An 18,838-nucleotide genomic window follows, 5' to 3' on the forward strand; every position below is an offset into this window, starting at 1 on the left:
TAACTTCTGATAAGGAACTGTATTCAAGCCTGGGCTCAAAAGCGCCGTCTAACTACTGCAGCAGCACGCTGCCCCTGCCCTACTCCTACGAGGTGTGTTTAGCCTCCGAGTCGGGTCAGAAGGACTTCACGTTTCTGAGACCAGGGGCAGTAGCCCTGTCTGACCGTCTCCTAGCTGGTGAACCCGGCTCTGACACTGATTCCAGGATGGACTCTCATAGCGCCGAGAGGTCTGCACAGGTGAGCTTCCATCCTAGGGTCCCTTTCTGTGGGCTTGTGTGAATATTCTCCTTTCCCTGTTCTGCCCTCAGAGATCAGTGGGTAACCGGCAAAGCTCAGCGTTACATCCGGGCGTATTGCTGAATCGCTCGGGGGCGTGGCTGTGTGCTGGTGTGTGTGTGTGACTATGGCTCTTCCTTTTGACCTGCTGAGTCTCATCCGTAAATTGTCGGTTGTTCCCCGAGGAGCGACGCAATGCTGTCAGTACTGCTGTCTCTCCTGCTCTAGGTGCGAGTTTCACTGAGCTGGGGTGGTGGGGTGGACACGGAGTAGAGTCTGGGCAACGGTGACCTGGGGTCCGAAGTTGGGATAACCCTTTCATCTTGGTCCAGTTTGATCGTCTCAGCCCGATTTGAGCACGTTCCTGTGATAACAATGTGTGATCTGTCCCGGCCTGTTCAGGGCAGCAGCTCTGTACTGCTGTTTCCCCTGCTTGCTTACTTCTTTTCATATTCTGAACGCCTCAAAAGGAAGGTATTTATTTACACCCGGGAATAACATCCCCCTCCGTCTGGGGAGCCGGGGCTGGTGCCTCACTGTAGCTCCAAGCCTGGCGCCCAGTGGAAAATGCTTTGGGTCCACTACTGCCAGTGACTTCTCTGGAGCCCGGACATAATGCTGGAGTGAGCGGCTCTGGCTGGGATTTGGCTTGAACCCGTTCCCGAAGGAATTCCTGGTGCAGGGGAAAGGCATCTTTGCTGTTAGCTTTCGCACATTTCCACTCCTCTCCCGCCAAATGGTGCTTTCAGGAGCTCCAGAGCATCACCTTCAGTATTCGGGCTTCCCATCAAAGTGGTGGAGATGTAATGTCTCCAGATCAGTCGAAATACAGGAAGGGAAATGTTCAGTCTTCCATGCCTTTCCAGAGGTCTCTTTGTTGTACTCAGCTCTCCGCTGCTGCTGGGACTAAGCAGTCGAGGTACTCTGAATAGGGGTTGTGTGCACATTCATACAAAGAGAAACTCCTTAAGAATTGTGATACGCACGTTAGACAAATTGCTGAGTAAACAGGGAAAGATACAAAATGGGCAGTGGTTGGAAAAAAGATTCAGAGCCTATTTCAAAGAAAATAAGTGGCTGAATACTGTTTCAAAATTTGTCTCGAAGAGAGCTGTGGATTTTCTTCTTTTCGGATTATATGTAAAAGAGAAAGGTAATTCGGATTTTGTTGCATAAGGTCCTATGAGAAAAGAAGTTTGCTGTCAGCACTGTGAGCCTGCAGATACTGTCTGTTACAGAAGCGCTCCAAAATGGATAGAAGCATATCGTGTACTTACGTGCATGATGCAGCTGCAGTGGCTAAAGCATATAGTTTTCCTTCTTAGTCTTTAAATTGCTCCAGAACTAAATTCTATTTAAGTACAGTGTTAGATGACTAACGCTGGATTTTATCGGTGTGAAGCCTGTACTTTTATCACATTCCGTGGACTGGTGATAAGAATGGTAAGTGGAGCTGATACAATTAGTTTATCCTTCAGCAACGATTATTTGGTAGGAAAGGAAATAGCTGAGCATGTAAGAGAGGAAAGGCTGCGCCGATCTATTTGATATTATTGATTCTTCATATAAGCGCAGAAATACTGCCTCTCTGAGTGGATCCCGTGTTGGTCATAGCAGTTAAGGGGCCCGTGCAGGGCAAGGAACGTAACCAGAGTCGAGGTCCCTGTCACTTTGGTGGGTGTCATGTCTCCCACATTGGTGCAGATGATTTGCATCCCTTCCACAAGACGCTCCGCCACGACGAGCAATAGCTGATAACCAGCCAGGTTTCCGAGTCAGGTCTGCAGGGCGTGGGGAGCCTTCTCCTGTCTCTCGGTAAGCGAGTGAACACGTGGGCACTGATTTCTAGTCCGGTTTATTTCCCAGAGATCGCCGTCCCTTCCTTATCAATCCCGGCTGTGGGAAGCCACCTGGACTCTGTGTTTCTTGGCCACAGGCGGGTTTTGACAGAGCTCCTGGTGCTCCCTTACCAAGCATCCTGGGCCTCTTACCGTGACAGCTGATCAATTGTGCAGGTGACAGACAACGAATGCCCAAATTGAGGTAGTTTTATCCACATGAACACTCGAAACGTCGGAAAATCCAAGGTATCAGGAGTTGTTGGCCGTGACAGCCCCAAACGCAGGCAGGCAGCCCGAGAATTGGCTGTTTCTCACCCAGGCGCTGCCGGTGCCGTGACCAGCACGGGAACAGGAACTGCTCCCGGTGAATTGGCACGTCGCAGACTGTGATTTCCCTGCGTCTGGCTGGTGGAAACAGGTGCTGGGGAGCAAGCTGGGAGGTGGCGAGAGCAGGAGGGCGTCTTAACCCGAGATTTCTACGATTTGTCGGGGAAGATGCCTGGTGGGACAGTGGTGGCATTGGGAGCTGGAGGGGCGATGCTACTGGGGGCCCTGCGGCAGGGGGTGACTGCGGCCGGAGGGGTTGCTCCTAACTCGGCAGCACGACATCCGTCTCGTTTTGCCGGTGACGCTGCCGTGGTGGCACGCAGAAGCGCGACGCTGCGACGCCGTGGGATACCAGGAAGAGGCTGGCCAAGCACTTCGGTGGGAGGACCGACATCCCGAGGGACACTCGGACCTGGCGCGTCGCGTGCCGGGGCTGGGCTGGCTCTCCCCGGCGCCCTGCGTGCCCCGGCCGACCCTCCCCACCCCTCGTCCCGCCCGCTCCACTTCCCCTGCTTGCTCCCGCTGTCTCTTTCCAGCGATGTTTTCCCGGGGGACACCCCACCCGTTGCCGTATCACCCTTTCTGGCGTCCTCCTCTCCGCCAGCTCTTACACCTTCCTGCCCGCGCGCGCAGCCCCTGTGCCCGATCTAGGCAGCGCTCTCCCCGCCCGGCTGCCATTAGCTGGGTTTCTCGCAGGGCTGTGCTCTCCCTTCAGGGTCAACCGGCTTGAGCCCCGCGGGCCGGGGCCGCCGCTCCCTCCCGGCGGGGCTCCGGCAGCCCTGCGCTCCGTGCAGTTATGGGCCGGGACTCTGTGTGCCGCTGTCGGCCAATGATGGAGTGGGGGGATCTGGCGGCCCGGCCCCGCTCGGAGCCGGGATGAGGCGCAGACGGTCTCAGAGAGCCTGGGAGCGAGTCACGGCCGAGCCCGCAGAGCAATGCCCGGCGCTTCCCGGGGCGCGCTGGGCAGCGGCATGACGGGGCGAGCTGGGGGTTTCTAGCCGGGGCGAGGGGGGCGAAGCGGAGGGCGCGGCCGTCCTGTGCGATGAACGGCGTTGCTGCGAGGAGCCGCGGGGTGACGACGGGGCAGGTACTGAGCCTCTTGCTTTTGTTCGGCGTTTCCGACTGGGTTGCCGCCGCGATTCGCTATGCGATTCCCGAGGAGGCGCGGAGAGGCTCCACGGTGGGGAACGTGGTAGCCGACCTGGCGCTGGACCTCGGGCGGCTGCCGGGCCGCCGGCTGCGGGTGGTGTCCGGGGGCAACAAGAAGTACTTCGGGGTGGATCTGACGAGCGGCGCGCTGCTGGTGAGCGAGCGGATAGACCGGGAGGAGCTCTGCGGCGCGCACTCCCCCTGCGCCCTCAGCTTTGAGATCTTGGTGGAAAACCCGCTGGAGCTGTACAGCGGCGCCGTGGAGATCCAGGACATCAATGACAACGACCCGGTTTTTCCCAGCAGCCAGGCGAGGCTGGAAATCAGTGAGTCGGTGGCAGCCGGAGCGCGCTTCCCGCTAGAGAGCGCGCAAGACCCCGATGTGGGAGTTAACTCTTTGCAGACCTACCAGCTCAGCGCTAACCCGCACTTTGCGCTCGACGTGCAGACGAGGGTGGATGGCAGCAAGTACGCGGAGCTGGTGCTAGAGAAGGAGCTGGACAGGGAGGAGCAACGGGAGCTGCACTTGGTCTTGACTGCGCTGGATGGAGGCAGCCCGCCACGGTCAGCCCACGTGCAGATCCACATTGACGTTGTGGACGCCAACGATAATGCCCCGGTCTTCAATCAGTCCACCTACAAGGCAAGTGTGAGGGAGAACATGCCCGATGGTACCCTGGTCACCAGGATCAGCGCGTATGATCTGGATGATGGGCCCAATGGAGACATTGTCTATTCCTTCAGCAGCCACACACCTGCCAAGGTACGAGAACTCTTTGCTCTGGATTCAGCCACGGGGGACTTGAAGGTCAAGGGACAGCTGGACTATGAGGAAATGAAGCTGTATGAGATTTACTTACAGGCTAAAGACAAGGGTGCTGTTCCTGGCATGGCTCATTGCAAAGTGCTGGTGGAAGTCGTGGATGTGAATGACAATGCTCCAGAGGTGACAGTGACTTCTGTGTACAGCCCTGTGCCTGAAGATGCAGCCCCAGGGACGGTTGTAGCTCTGCTGAGTGTTACAGATTTGGACTCCCATGGCAACGGTCTGGTGAACTGCTTCATTTCCCCTGGGATCCCGTTCATGCTCAGCTCCTCCCTCAAAAATTATTACACATTGAAAACAAAAGCGGCTCTGGACCGGGAAAAGGCATCAGAGTATAACATCACTATCACTGCCAGGGACTCAGGCTCACCACCCTTGTCTGCTGTAAAACAGATCCTGGTGCAGGTGTCAGACATCAATGACAATGCGCCCAAGTCTTCTCAGGACTCCTATGATGTGTATGTGCTGGAGAACAACATGCCTGGTATCCCCATCCTTAATGTGAGTGCCACAGACCCAGACCTTGGGCGCAATGCCCATCTCTCCTATACCCTCTTGCAGGGTGACCCCAGTGTAGGCCACCTCTTCTCCATCCACCGAGAAAATGGCACCCTCTACCTGCTCACCTCCCTGGACCATGAGGACCAGGTGGAGTTCAGCATGATGGTGCAGGTCCAGGATGGCGGCTCTCCGCCTCTGGCCACTAATGTCTCAGTCAGTGTGTTTGTCACTGACCTCAATGATAATGCCCCAACCGTGCTGCACCCTCACCCCAACACCACTGCCACCTATACTGATGTGGTGGCACCAGGCACTCCTGCTGGGCACATAGTCACCAAGGTGGTGGCAGTGGATGCAGATGCAGGGTACAATGCCTGGATCTCCTATACCCTGTTGCAGGCCACTGACCCCAGCCTGTTCTCAGTTGGGCTGCACAGTGGGGAGATCTTCACGGCACGCCAGCTCCAGGAGGATGATGCTCCCCAGCACACACTAGTCATCCTGCTGAAAGACCATGGGGAGCCTGTGCTGTCCGCCAGTGCCACTGTCTCCATCTCTGTGGCTGAGATGGTCAAGGAGGTGCTTACTGACCTCACTGATGTGGCACCTGCCAATGATTCCAGGAGGCACTTGACTTTCTATCTCATCCTGGCTGTGATTTTGGTGTCAGCAGCTTTCTTCATCACCATGCTGTCAGTGGGCATCTTCAAGTGCTACAAGTGGAGGCAGTCAAAGGAGCTGTTCAACAGTTCCAGGAGCACCCTGTACAGGACACCAGGGCCCTTCCACCACATTGACGCCGTGCGTGGTGGCTTCATGCCACCCAATTTCTACCACCAGGTCTATCTCACCACAGACTCTCGCCAGAGTGATCTTCTGTGTAAAAAGCCCTTCACTTCCAGCCCCCTGGGGAGCCGCCAGAGCACCTTAAGGAATGGTGAGCCAGGGCTGTACCACCAGATCGTGGGCACCACCGGCCGGCTCCCCATGCCTGCTGAGGTAATGTAGCTCCTTCCTTGGCATTTCCCAGTGCCAGGCAGAGACATGGTCCATTTGTGCCATAGGTGTAGCAGATTGAGGTTGGGGGGAATATCCAGTTGCGCCTTGCCTCTAAAGAGTGGTTAAGCTGTAGCTGAACAGGTCTTCTTTGTAGTCATATGAGTCGTCCTGAGTATCATTGACATTTGCACTGTGGTGTGCAGGATCAAGTGTGTCAGTTTGCTCAGGTTAGCGAAAATATATATATTTCGGATGCAGTTTTGGGTATGTCTTGTGTGAGTAACTGATGGAGACTGAGGTCAGCTTGCAACCACTTGCAAATCCTTGGCAGAAAGTTTGCTGCTAATGGTATTTCCTTCCCTTAGCAAAATGAGAGCCAAGGGGGGCACTGGGAGGGGAACATAGCCTCTCTGCATCGTGCCCTGGTGGGGGCTGAGGAGGTGGCAGTGCAAACAGGGCTGGGAGCCACCAGCTGTCAGCGAGGGGGAACCAGGGTGTCACTTCCCACAGTGTAGTATGCAGAGCTGAAGGACGATGCTGGTTCCTCCATTTGACAGACTCTGGTCACAGAGCAGTTCCTCCAGTCCGTGTCTCATTTTGTGTTTCACTCCTGGTGGTTCTGGTTTTGTTTCTGTAGAAATTTTGTGATGTTCACTTTGGGGTGGGATTGCAGTCAACCCGTTGCTTGCAGGGCTCTGGTGCGCTGGACTGTGGCTCTGAGCAGGATGGTGAGTCTTGCACTCAAGTGGTGGTTTAACAACCCTATTAAAAGCCCCACACGATTTGTAATACGCTGTGTCTGGATGATGTCTCATGTCCTGACTGAACAAACTGCAGCAAAGAAGGCATTCACGCATGGCAGGCAGCTTCTGTGCTTCTTCCCCGGTGGGAATTGTGCAGCTTGAGAGTTTTTAATTACAGGAACACTTTGATCCTCAGAGTTGAGGCTGGGGAGTGGATCCAGTGAAAGGGGGGGTGAATCTGATGGGTTTCCAAGGTGGTTGGTGCCAGTAATGTGTCCCCTCCTGGGATGCTGTGAGTAGGAGCAACCTGTTCCTCGGAGCAGACGGAAGTGAGGTACAGTGGAAGCTGTGCATGGGCGTGGGGCTGCGTGTGCTGCCTGCTCTCTGTGGCTGAATCACAGACGGAGGCAGAAACCTCTCAGAATTATTTTATGCCTTCCCCTCCCTTTCCTACCCCCCCCCCCCTCTGCATTGCTGCTCAGGCTCAGCAGTTCTGATTTGTGGCAGGTGCAAATGGCTGCAGCAGCTGCAGGAGCAAGTGTTCCTCAGCATTGTGTGGGTTGTCCTACAGCTGGGGACAAAGGTGTCCCCTCCACCAAAGGGTCCTGGCAAGATGCCTCTGGGGGTGGGGGCAATAAATTATTTGAGAATGGGGATGGAAAGAGGTGATAACAGACAGGTGGTAAGCCTGAGCCCTAGCCATGGCTCCTCCCTACTTCCCAGTACTACACTGGAAAGACACCGGTAGTGAGAAACCATCTGGGCTGACACTGAGCTCTGGATTTTCAGTCTTTGTGGTGACAGAAGATCCAGCCCAATGCCACAGACCATGTCAAGCCTGCAAGGGCTATACACCTCTTTGCTTTGCAGGGTAATGGCCAGACCCTAAAACCGATGCAGTGGGGACGGTGCTGGCCCCATCTGTGGCAGGTGGCATGCCCTACCATGAGAGATCCTACCCTGCAGGATCTCCAGTGATCCCTCAGCTCCCTGGGTTGTCTGGATTTGGAACCTTTCTGTAGGGTGAGCTCTGGCCCTCTGGAACAGGGATATCTCCTTCTCCACCCTAAACACCCCATACCCTTCCTGCCTTGCCAGCATTCCCATCCAGGGCTTTGGCAGACCCAAGCAACAGCAGGATCCCCTGTGTGAAGCCCATCCCTTACTCCAGCCCCTTGGTGACTGAGCCACCTTGGGACACTAAGCAGATTCTCCCAGACTATATGGGCTTCACAGGGGGCTTCTACTGGGACACTGCAGCAGCACCAAACCCATTCCTGGGGCATAGCACTCTGTGTTGCCAGCAGCAATGTCTGTCACCCGGCTGTGCTGTCTGGGACCCTGCCAGGGATGGGGACAGGGCACATCCCAAAGTCAAGGTTACTGTGACAGCCTCCTGCTGGTGACACCGTCGGCAGCCCTCAGGGAATTAGTACGTCCAAGCAGGTCAAACAGGTCTCTGGACACTGGGGAACCCGCTTTTCCAGCCTTTTGCTGCGTTTGCCCTTTAAGAAGGCCTTCTCCCCGCCCGCCGAGCGGGCAGTAGGTGGGACTCGGGCGCCGTCCTGCACCAGTCGCGAGGTCCCTTGCTGTGTCTCTCCCAGAGTGGCAGTAGGGTGGTCCCGCCCCGTGATTCTCAGAATGGGCAGGGAGGGGCTGCAGAAGAGAGGGAGGCCCCTCGGCGGCAGCGGCTGTGCCGTCTTTATCCTCACCCAGAAGGCTTGTGTCCCTGTCACTGTCCACCGTGCTGGGTGTGGGTGCCCCCAGCCTCGGTCACCTATTCCCCCAGATCCCCTTGGGGCCCAGGTGGTGGGGATGAGCAGGGTCCCAGGCAGGGCCTGGGTCCCCTGCCTGCTGCACCACTGTGGATCCCAACCCCCAGGGTCTGCATGCACCCAGGGGAGGTCAGGGTGGTCTTGAGTGCACCACTGACATGAACTGAGGGCATGACTGCACAAGGCTTCTGCGGGGATGTGAACTGAGCAAACACCCTGCAGCTTGCCACCATCTTCTGGGAAAGGGAGAGAGGGGGAGTTACTGCTCCGCTCCCTCCCTGGGGAGGCTGAGACACCTGCTTTTGCCCTCTGGGAGTTTGCTTGGCTGCAAAGCTGTGTCTGCTGTGGCATTTCATCGTATGTGTCTGTCAGGTGGACGGCTCGGGCCTCATCTCAGTCTGATGTCCTGACCTGATGCTGTGATCTGGCGGTGGTCAAGTGGGCTTGTTGGCTGGCTCCCTGCATTTACAGTGACTGGGGTACTGTGGAGGTTGATCTTTTCCTTGTCCCAAGGTGAGGAAGGGGTGTCCAGCTGGGTGTGTGTGGGGAGCAAGTGCATTCCACCTTTGAATGGCTCACCCATCTCTGCCTTCTCACCTACTACCTCGGACACCCATGGGGTGCTGGCAGGGGTGGGTGTCCCTGCCTCAGTGCAAGGTCTCTGGGCTGATGGGGTGCTGGTGGCAGTGATGTTTCACTTACAGAGGCAATTACAGGGTACAGGCAGGGGCCAGAGCATTAGTTTGTGGGGAGGAGAAAAGGGGTTTGAGAAGAGCCCCTGGCATCTCAGGGCTCTAACAAGCACCTTTTTATTGGGCATGAAAAGGCCTTTTGGCCCGTGTTCATGACAGCTGCCCTTTATCTGTGGGTGCAGTGTGAAGCCACCATTGTGGAAGGGGGAGCACACAGGGAGGGCTTGTACCTAGCTTCCAGGCTGCCAGGATGTGCAGTTTCCCTGCGAACGTGAAGTGAGCTGTCGGAGCAAGTGACTCAGGCTGGTGGAGGGGAGGCCGGGGGTGGCAGCCTGGCTGATGCCGGCTCGGGCCTCTGCTTCCCAAACCTCCAGGGCGCCAGTGCTGGGCGAGAGGGGCCGGAGCTCTCGGCCAATTGGGCGCTGATCTGAAGCCGGGGTGGGGGTGGGGGGGATCTGCTTCTCCCCCCCCACTTCCACCTCCGCGCTGGGGCTGTGATTCAGTTCCCCTCCCCCAGCCCACCCCCTCTGCTGGGAGGCTGACAGCCGGAGCCGCAGCCTGCCGGAGCCCCAGAGCTGTTTTCCAAGCCGTGGAAGAGAGACCTGGGGATTTTTTTTGCATCTTTCCGGCGCCTGCTGTGTCCTGGGCCGGACGCGCACGGACATGGAAAGCGGCAGCCTCCAGCGACCCGCCTGGAAATGGCAAGTACTGAGTTTGTTTTTGCTCTGCGGCTGGGGCTGGGTCTCCGGGCAGATCCACTACTCGGTGGTTGAGGAGTCGGAGGTGGGAACCGTGGTGGGGAACGTGGCCTGGGACCTGGGCTTGAAGGTGGAGGAGCTGCCAGGTCGCAGGCTGCGCCTGGGATCAGAGGAGAACCTGCGCCACTTCGCCGTGCACCTGGACAGCGGTGCGCTGGTGGTGAGCCAGCAGCTGGACCGGGAGCGGCTGTGCGGAGCGGCTGCCAGCTGCGTGCTGTCGGTGCAGGTGGTGACAGAGAACCCCCTGCAGCTCTTCCGCCTGGAAGTGGAGATCCTGGACCTGAATGACAACTCCCCGAGCTTCCCCACTGCTCACCGCATGCTGCGCGTTGCCGAGTCTGCCACAGTGGCTGCACGCTTCCCCCTGGAGAGTGCGCAGGACTCTGATGTGGGCACCAATGCTGTGGGCTCCTACCAGCTAAGCCCCAACTCCCACTTTTCCCTGGATGTCAAGCAGCAGCAGGATGGCAAACTCTTCCCAGAGCTGGTGCTGGAGCGTGCCCTGGACCGGGAAGAGCAGCCAGAACTGCAGCTGGTGCTGACGGCCGTGGATGGGGGAAGCCCAGCTCGCTCGGGCACAGCGCAGATCACAGTCGTGGTCCTGGATGTCAACGACAATGCACCCACCTTTGATCGTGCCATGTACAAGGTGCAAGTCCCGGAAAACATACCCGTGGGGGCCCTGCTCATCCAGCTCAATGCGTCTGACCCTGATGAGGGCCCCAATGGGGAGACACAGTACTCCTTTGGGGTTCACACCTCTGACTCTGTCCGGAGGCTCTTTACCCTGGATCCTCACAGTGGTGAGGTCCGGGTGAGTGGGGCCCTGGACTTCGAGGAATCACCTTTCTATGAGATCTATGTGCGAGCCCATGACAGAGGGGTCCCGGAGATGGAGGGACACTGCACACTGCAGGTGGAAGTGGAGGATACCAATGACAACTCCCCTGAGGTGCTGCTCACCTCCCTGCTGAACCCGGTGCCAGAAGATACCCCACCAGAGACCGTTGTGGGGCTCTTCAATGTACGGGACCAAGACTCAGGGGCCAATGGGGATGTGAGTTTGGAGATCGCCCCCGATGTGCCTTTTGCAATCAGGTCCCTTCAGAACCACTTCTCCCTGGTCACCCGGGACAGCCTGGACCGTGAGTCCACCTCACAGTATGCAGTGGAGCTGATTGCCCAGGATGGTGGGTCTCCTGCCCTCACCACAACACTCATGTTGCTCCTCAACATATCTGATGTGAATGACAACCCCCCACGCTTCTTGCAGCCCTCCTATGATGCCTTCCTCCAGGAGAACAACCTGCCTGGCTCCCTGCTGTGCACTGTCTCTGCCTCGGACCCTGACGATGGGGATAATTCTCGGCTTGTTTACTCCATAGAGAGTGGCCAAGTGCAGGGTACCCCCATCTCTTCCTTTGTCCACATCAATCCTGAGAATGGCAACCTGTATGCTCAGCGCACCTTTGACTTTGAGCTGCTGCAGGTTCTGCCAGTCTCTGTGGCTGTGCGGGACTCAGGGTCCCCCCCGCTCCATGCCAATGTTACTGTCTACATCTTTGTGCTGGACCAGAATGACCACTCCCCCACTATCCTGCACCCAGCCAGTGACAGTGATGTCCCCGCACCCCAGAGGGTTCCGCTGTCGGCCCCACTGGGCTACCTGGTCACCAAGGTGACAGCAGTGGATGCAGATGCTGGGCACAATGCCTGGCTTTCATACCGACTGCTGCCGCAGTCCACTGACCCCTCCTTGTTCCACGTGTCGCTGTACACCGGGGAGGTGCGGACAGCACGTGCCCTCCAGGACACCGATGCTGCTGTGCAGCAGCTCATTGTCCAGGTGATGGACAACGGCGACCCACCACTGTCCACCACTGTCATCATCACTGTGGCCCTGGAGGACATGGCTCCGGAGGATAACTACAAGCCTCGGGATTTCCTGGCTGGTGCCAAGGAGAAGCCAGACCTGACCCTCTACCTGATCATCGCACTGGCAGCTGTTAGCACCGTGGCACTTGCCACCATCACTCTCCTGGCCGCCCGGTGCCTGCGGCGCAGAGGCCGTGCTGCTGGCTCGCCCTGCTGCTGCTGCTGGCTCAGCGAGTCGCCCAACCGGGACTTCTTCAAGCACTCCAGCCCCAAGCTCCAGCTCAGCTCCGACGGCACCCTCAAGTACATGGAGGTCACCCTGCGACCTACCGACTCCCAGTCTCAGTGCTACAGCACCTGCTTCTCCCCCGGCTCCGACCGGAGTGATTTCACCTTCCTGCGGCCCTGTCCACCCCCCGCGACCCTACCGAGGGAAACCAGGGCTTTCCTTTCCACTACCGGTACGCTGCGGGAGCCCGGCCAGGTGAGAGCCTTGGGGCTGGGGAAGGCGGTGCCTGGGCGGGGCGGCAGGACCGCGCATGGCCCCCGGGTCCGCCGTTGCTGCCCGGCCCGGCCCGGCTCGGCTCGGCCCGTTGCGGGGTCGGGGAAGCGCCGCGCAGGTTCGCGCCGCGCGGCAACAGCCCGCGGGTTGCGATTGGCGCCGGTGTTGCTGTCCTGAGAAAGGAGCGGGGCGATTGGAGGAGCGGCGCGGCGGTCGGAGCCAATGGCGAGGCGGCTGTGCGGAGCACCGGCGTCCCCCGCCCTCCTCGAACCGCGTCCGCCCCAAACAATGAATGGGAGCGGCGAGCGCTGAGTGCGGGCGCGGAGGGCATCGCTCCTCGGCCGCCCACCCGGCAAGGATGCCGAGGGTAGGGAAGGCGGACCGGTCCCTGGGGCTGCCGCGTGTCTTCTCGTTCTGTCTGTTTTTGCACAGCTCCTCTGCTCAGATCCGGTACAGCATCCCGGAGGAGCTCACCCGGGGTGCCTTCGTGGGCAATATTGCGAAGGACCTGGGCACCGATGTGGCGAAACTGGCAGCAGCTAACCTGCAGGTACTGTCTGATTCGGATTCTCAGTACTTCTCGGTCAATGTTAACACTGGCATTATAATGGTCAGTGAGCGGATAGACCGGGAGCAGCTCTGCGGCCAGAATCCCCGCTGCTTCCTCCACCTGAAACTTGCCATCGAGAACCCAGTGGAGTTCTACCGCATTGAGGTGGAGATTCTGGATGTCAATGACAACCCCCCGGAGTTCCCCAGTGACGAGGTTTCGTTGCGCATCTATGAGCTGGCATCTCTGGGTGCCCGGTTCCCCATCCAGCCTGCCCAGGACCCCGATGTGGGCACCAACACCTTGCAGACCTATCACCTGAGTGCCAATGAGAACTTCAACCTCAATGTGAAGGCACGCACAGATGGGGGGAAGTTCCCTGAACTGGTGCTGGAGAGAGCCCTGGACCGGGAACTCAGAGCTTTCCACCACCTGGTCCTGACTGCCGAAGACGGGGGCTCTCCCCCTCAGTCCAGCAAGATACACATCACTATTCATGTCCTGGATGCCAATGACAACCACCCGGTCTTTGACAGACCATCATACGGAGCCCGTTTAGTGGAGAACTCGCCACTGGGCACCCTTGTGGTGAAATTAAATGCCACCGATGTGGACGAAGGGCCCAATGGGGACATCCGCTACTCCCTCAGCAGCCACAACTCAGCTGCCTTACGCCAGATCTTTGCCATTGATGAGCAAACTGGGGAGATTCGTGTCCAGGGCAGCCTGGACTTTGAGGAGGCAACAGTGTATGAGATCGAAGTGGAGGCCAAGGACATGGGGTCGCCAACGATGGAGGAGCACTGCAGTGTGGTGGTGGAAATCACTGATGTGAATGACAATGCCCCTGAGGTCATTCTTACCTCTTTCTCCAGCTCCCTGAGTGAGGATGCACCCCTGGGCACAGTGGTGGCTGTGATACACGTCAGAGACAGGGACTCTGGTGAGCAGGGCAAGGTCCAGTGTCATGTGTCTCCAGATCTTCCGTTCCAGCTGCGTAAGGACTATGAGCACCAGTACTCGCTGCTGACCAGCACCCGTTTGGACAGGGAGCATGTTGCCTACTACAATGTCACCGTCTCTGCCTCGGACCTGGGCAGTCCTCCACTCTCCCGCCACACCATCTTGCCAATCATGCTGGCAGATGTCAATGACAATGCGCCTCAGTTTGAACAAGCATCCTACGAAGTGCTGGTGGCAGAAAACAACCCGGTGGGCAGTGTGCTGGTTACAGTCTCCGCTGCCGACCCTGACTCAGAACAGAATTCCCGCCTTTCCTACTCCATCCTGCGAGCTGGTGGGACAGATCCAGGCCTGGATCCGACTCGCTACCTCTCCATACATCCCACAAGTGGCCAGGTCTCTGCCAAACTCCCCTTTGACTATGAACAAACCACCTATGTCCAGTTCCACGTGGAGGTCTCTGATGGTGGCTCCCCAGCCCTGAGGAACAGGACACTGGTTCACGTTTTTATAGTGGATCAGAATGATAATGCCCCACGGGTGCATTTCCCCAGGGCCGGGGAGGACTCCACTACCCAGTTCCGAATCTCCCCCTCCACTGCCCCTTTTGCTCTCATCACCAAGGTGGTGGGGATAGATGCGGACTCGGGGCGCAATGCCTGGCTCTCCTACCATCTCGTGGAAGCCACAGACCTGGGGCTTTTCAGTGTGGCACTGCGCTCTGGGGAGATCCGGATCACCCGGGCTTTGCAGGAGACAGATGCCTCTGCGCATGAACTGCTGGTGGTGATCCGGGATGCCGGGGAACCCCCGCTTTCCACAGCTGTCACACTGGTGGTACTGGTGGAGGAGAAGGGGCCAGAAGCCTTGCAGGGCTCCGAGACTCGGGCCACTGATGGTGGGGGCTTGGCCACAATTACGCTTTATCTGATCGCGTCCCTAGTGCTCATCTCTGCTGTCTCACTCGTGGGACTGGCAGTGCTGGGCGTGCGGTGCCTCCATCGGGGCTCTGCACCTGCCAGCCAGGGCTGCTGCGTGGAGAGTGTGAACACGCTTCAGCCCCCTCCTAGCCACATTTTTGGGCACTTGAACTATGAACCTAAGCAAGGGGACACGGTGATGGGCGTCCAGGTGACAGCCACGGCACCCCCTGCTCCGCGTTACCGCTCCTGCTTTTCTCCGGTCTCGGACATCAGCGAGTTCATGTTTGTGAGACCCTCCGCGGGTCCAGGCGGTGCCAACCCGGATCCCACCCTGTGCAGCGAGGTGAGCTCGGGAGCGTGGCCCCCAGGCTGACCGCAGCCGCGGGCTGGGGGCGCGGCACCCTCGGCCGGGTTTGGGGAGGGGGTGCCCGCCGGTGCCCGCTCTCTGCAGCCGGGCGGGGCGGGGGTTCCCACGGCCGGGAGTTCCCGGCGCCCCCCCGGCGCTGCGGGGGTGGAGTGGCGGCGGCAGGGCGGGGAGGGGGGGGGGAGGCTACGCCGTGCGTATTTTGGGAAGGCGGCGGCGGCGGCGGAGGCGGAGGGAGAGAGAAAGGAGGAGGAGGAGGAGGAGGAGGAGGAGGGGGCTGTGGAGAGACGTAAAACTGTCACTCGGTCCATCCCCTCTGCTCGCCGACTTTGTGTGTCTTTGCGTGCCGAGGAGCGGCTCAGCCGGCCGGGCTGCGATCGCCCCCCTCCCCCCCCGCGCCCCCTGCATCCCTCCCAGCTCGGCTCCGGCGGCAGCTTCTTCCTGCACAACCCGTTCGGACCCCCCCGGGGCGCGGGGCTCCGGCGCGGCGGCGGGGAGGCGGGGGAGGCTGTGCGGAGCCACCGCCGCTCCGCTCCGCGCTACCCCGCTCTCATACCCGGCACGGGATGCTCGGGGGACGGAGTCTGCCATGGCAGCTGCTGTTCGCAGCCCTCTCCTGCCTGCCGGCTCCCAGCAGCGCCCAGCTCCGCTACTCCGTGCCCGAGGACAGAGAGCCGGGCTCCTCTGTGGGCGACCTGGCCAAGGACCTCGGGGTGGAGGCGCGGAGCCTGGCTGCCCGCAACCTGCGCCTGGTGAGCGAGGGTGGGCAACAGCCCTTCCAGGTGGACCTGGCAGCCGGGGTGCTGCTCCTGGACAGCAGGCTGGACCGGGAGGCACTGTGCGGGCAGAGTCCCATGTGCTCCCTGCACCTCCAGCTCATCATGGAGAATCCCCTCCAGCTCCACCGTGTTGAGGTGGATGTCCTCGACGTGAATGACAACGCGCCCCAGTTCCCCAAGCCGGAGGTGGTCTTGGAGATCACTGAGGTAGCCAACCCTGGGACTCGGCTACCCTTGGAGGTAGCAGAAGACCCGGATATGGGCTCCAACTCCATCTCCACCTACGAGCTCAGTCCCAGCAAACATTTTGCCCTGAGCATCAATGTGAGAGGAGATGGTGTTAAAATGCCCGAGATCATACTTGAAAAACCACTGGATAGAGAGAGAGTGGCTGTTCATCATCTAACTCTGACAGCCCTGGATGGAGGGAATCCAGTGAAATCTGGCACTGCCAAGGTTACCATCCATGTCCTGGATGCAAATGACAACCCTCCTGTCTGTGACCCACCTGTATCCAAGGTACATCTGGAGGAGAATGTGCCAGTGGGCACTTTGGTCACCAAGTTGAATGTCACCGACCTGGATGAAGGTCCCAATGGGGATGTGGAATATTCTTTCAAAACTAGCAATAACGCACCTGGTCAATTCACCAAGCTGTTCTCCTTAGATCCCCGGACAGGGGAGATCCGAACCACAGCCCCACTGGATTATGAGGAATCCAGTGCTTATGAGATTGCGGTTCGAGCCAGGGACAAGGGATCCCCAGCCATGGAAGGACACTGTCACCTGCGAGTGGAATTAATCGATATCAATGATAACAGCCCAGAGATTGTGCTGACCTCTCTCTCCAGCCCAGTGCAGGAGGATGCAACCCCAGGCACTGTAATTGCCCTCATTGGTGTGAAGGACAGCGATTCGGGTGACAATGGGCAGGTCCATCTGCAGATAGCAAAAGAGCTCCCGTTTAAACTGGTGTCGTCTTTTAAAGAGCATTTCTCGCTGGTCACAAATGGTCCCCTTGATCGGGAGAAGGCCAGTGGATACAACATCACAGTGAGGGCTGTGGATTCAGGGACCCCACAGAGGGCCACACAAAAAACATTTTACCTCCAAATTGCTGATGTGAATGATAATGCACCGAATTTCTCCAGCCCTTTTGATACAGCTCATGTTCAGGAAAACTCCCTTCCTGGAACTTCTGTCTTTTCAGTGTCAGCATCTGATCCTGATGAGGGTAGCAATGCCAAGCTGTCTTACTCCATCTTGGACAATGGAGTGCAGGATGTACCCATCTCAACTTACTTCCGAATAGACCAGGACAACGGCACCATCTACACTGTGCGAGCTCTGGACTACGAGCAGGACAAGGTGTTCCAGTTGCCCGTGGAGGTGAAGGATGCTGGGTCTCCCATGTTGAGTAGCACTGCTGTGGTCCATGTGTTCGTCCTGGATGAGAATGACAATGCCCCCACCATTGTCTACCCATCCGTCCCCCAGGGCTCTGCCTTCCACCAAACCATCCCGGCCTTGGCAGAACCTGGCTATCTGGTCACCAAAATTGTAGCTGTTGATGCTGATAGTGGTCATAATGCTTGGCTGTCCTACCAGCTGCAGGAAGCCACTGAGGCTTTGCCTTTCCAAGTGGAACGCCGCTCTGGAGAGATAAGGGTTGCACAGGCTCTGAGGGAGTCAGAAGATCCCCACAGGCTGGTGGTTGAAGTGAGGGACAATGGGACACCGTCCCTCTCGGCCTCTGTGGTAATAATAATTTCTCCAGAGGAAAATGGTGTGCAGGACTTCGCCAAGTCCCTGGACCTCCCCAAATCTTCTCCCAAGGATACCAACCTAACGCTTTACCTCATCATCTCCTTGGTGTCCATCTCCCTTGTATCCTGTGTGATGTTTGCTGTGGTGGCTGCCCGGTGTCTCAAAGCTGGCACTGCCAGCTGGACCTTTGCGGCTTGCTGCCGAGGGACTGGCCGCAAGCCTGCCTCCCATTTCCGTGGGCAGATGAAGCCAGATGGCTTCATCAAATACCTGGACGTGGGAGGAGCGGGCTTGACCTCCCAGGCACAGAATTACACCTCTTGTTTCTCACCCATGTCTGACCAGAGTGATTTCCTCTTTGTAAAACCTTTCAGCCATTCTAGCACTGCGGAGACGGTGGCTGCCTATGAGCAGGTGACCAGCACCTTAGCGAGTCCCTGCGATGGGGTAAGAGATGGGTGTTTCTTACTGTCCTGTCTGCTAAGTGCAACGGTCCATAATATCAAGGCCAGCTGGCTGTTCTCTGTCTGTCCTTCCACCTAAGAAGGTGACTTCAGGGAATGTGTGTCACCATCACCTCCTGGGAGGTGGCAGGTGAAAGCTTTGGCTTGGCTTGATGGAGGTGGGGAAAGGGGCTGGGTAGTACTGTAAAATCAAAGGCTGTGTGTTTGTAGAAGTGGAGAGTTTTCCGTTAGACCCGTTCATACTCTTTTCTTTTTAAAGTGATTCTTAACATAGTCAGGAACATGTTTTCTGGGTGTTTTAACTTCTTGACTCTGTTTAACCCCTTTATTCTGCATGGCATACGAACCGTGACAGAGGAGGAGGTTATCTGAAAGCAAAGTTTGTCAGTGTTTTCTTTTGCTGTGTTTTAGAGGTGCATTGTAGAAATTTCTCATTTCCTAACTCCCAGTGTTAGTAATTATTGATCGTGCCTCAGCAAGGGATCGTTTTCCAGCTTAGTCTTTCTGAGGGAGGGGCTGAATTCAGTATTCAGCACTGGACATAGTGACATTTTTTGCAAAGATTCTGGTGACCTTACATGCCCTTGGTCTTGCAGAGACCTAGGCAGCGGTGAGCTTTGAAAACTTTAGCCACTTGTATTCAGATGTCTAAATATGGATGTAGGTGACTGTGTTTAGCTGTAGATTTTATAATTTTGGGATATAAAAGGTAATTTTGTGTTATAAATGCCTGCCCTAAATTTGAAACTGGTATTTACAACA

The 18,838-nt window shown here is 57.6% G+C and overlaps 1 protein-coding gene across 12 annotated transcripts in view; it reads left to right on the forward strand.

Annotated features, from left to right (window-relative positions):
- Positions 1–18,838, forward strand: part of LOC308068594 (protocadherin gamma-A4-like) — a 70,277-nt gene that overhangs the window by 27,499 nt on the left and 23,940 nt on the right. The window contains exon 1 of one of the 12 annotated variants that reach the window (XM_080399466.1): positions 260–5,921. The exons of 5 other annotated variants lie outside the window; for them this stretch is intronic. In XM_080399466.1, coding sequence (XP_080255592.1) covers positions 3,489–5,921 — 2,433 coding nt within the window. In that variant the 5' untranslated portion in view covers positions 260–3,488. 6 more of the 12 variants (XM_080399461.1, XM_080399465.1, XM_080399462.1 and 3 more) reach the window with 6 other exon arrangements.

The sequence above is a fragment of the Falco punctatus genome, assembly GCF_963210335.1.
Source record: "Falco punctatus genome assembly, chromosome: 8".
Classification (NCBI taxonomy): domain Eukaryota; kingdom Metazoa; phylum Chordata; class Aves; order Falconiformes; family Falconidae; genus Falco; species Falco punctatus.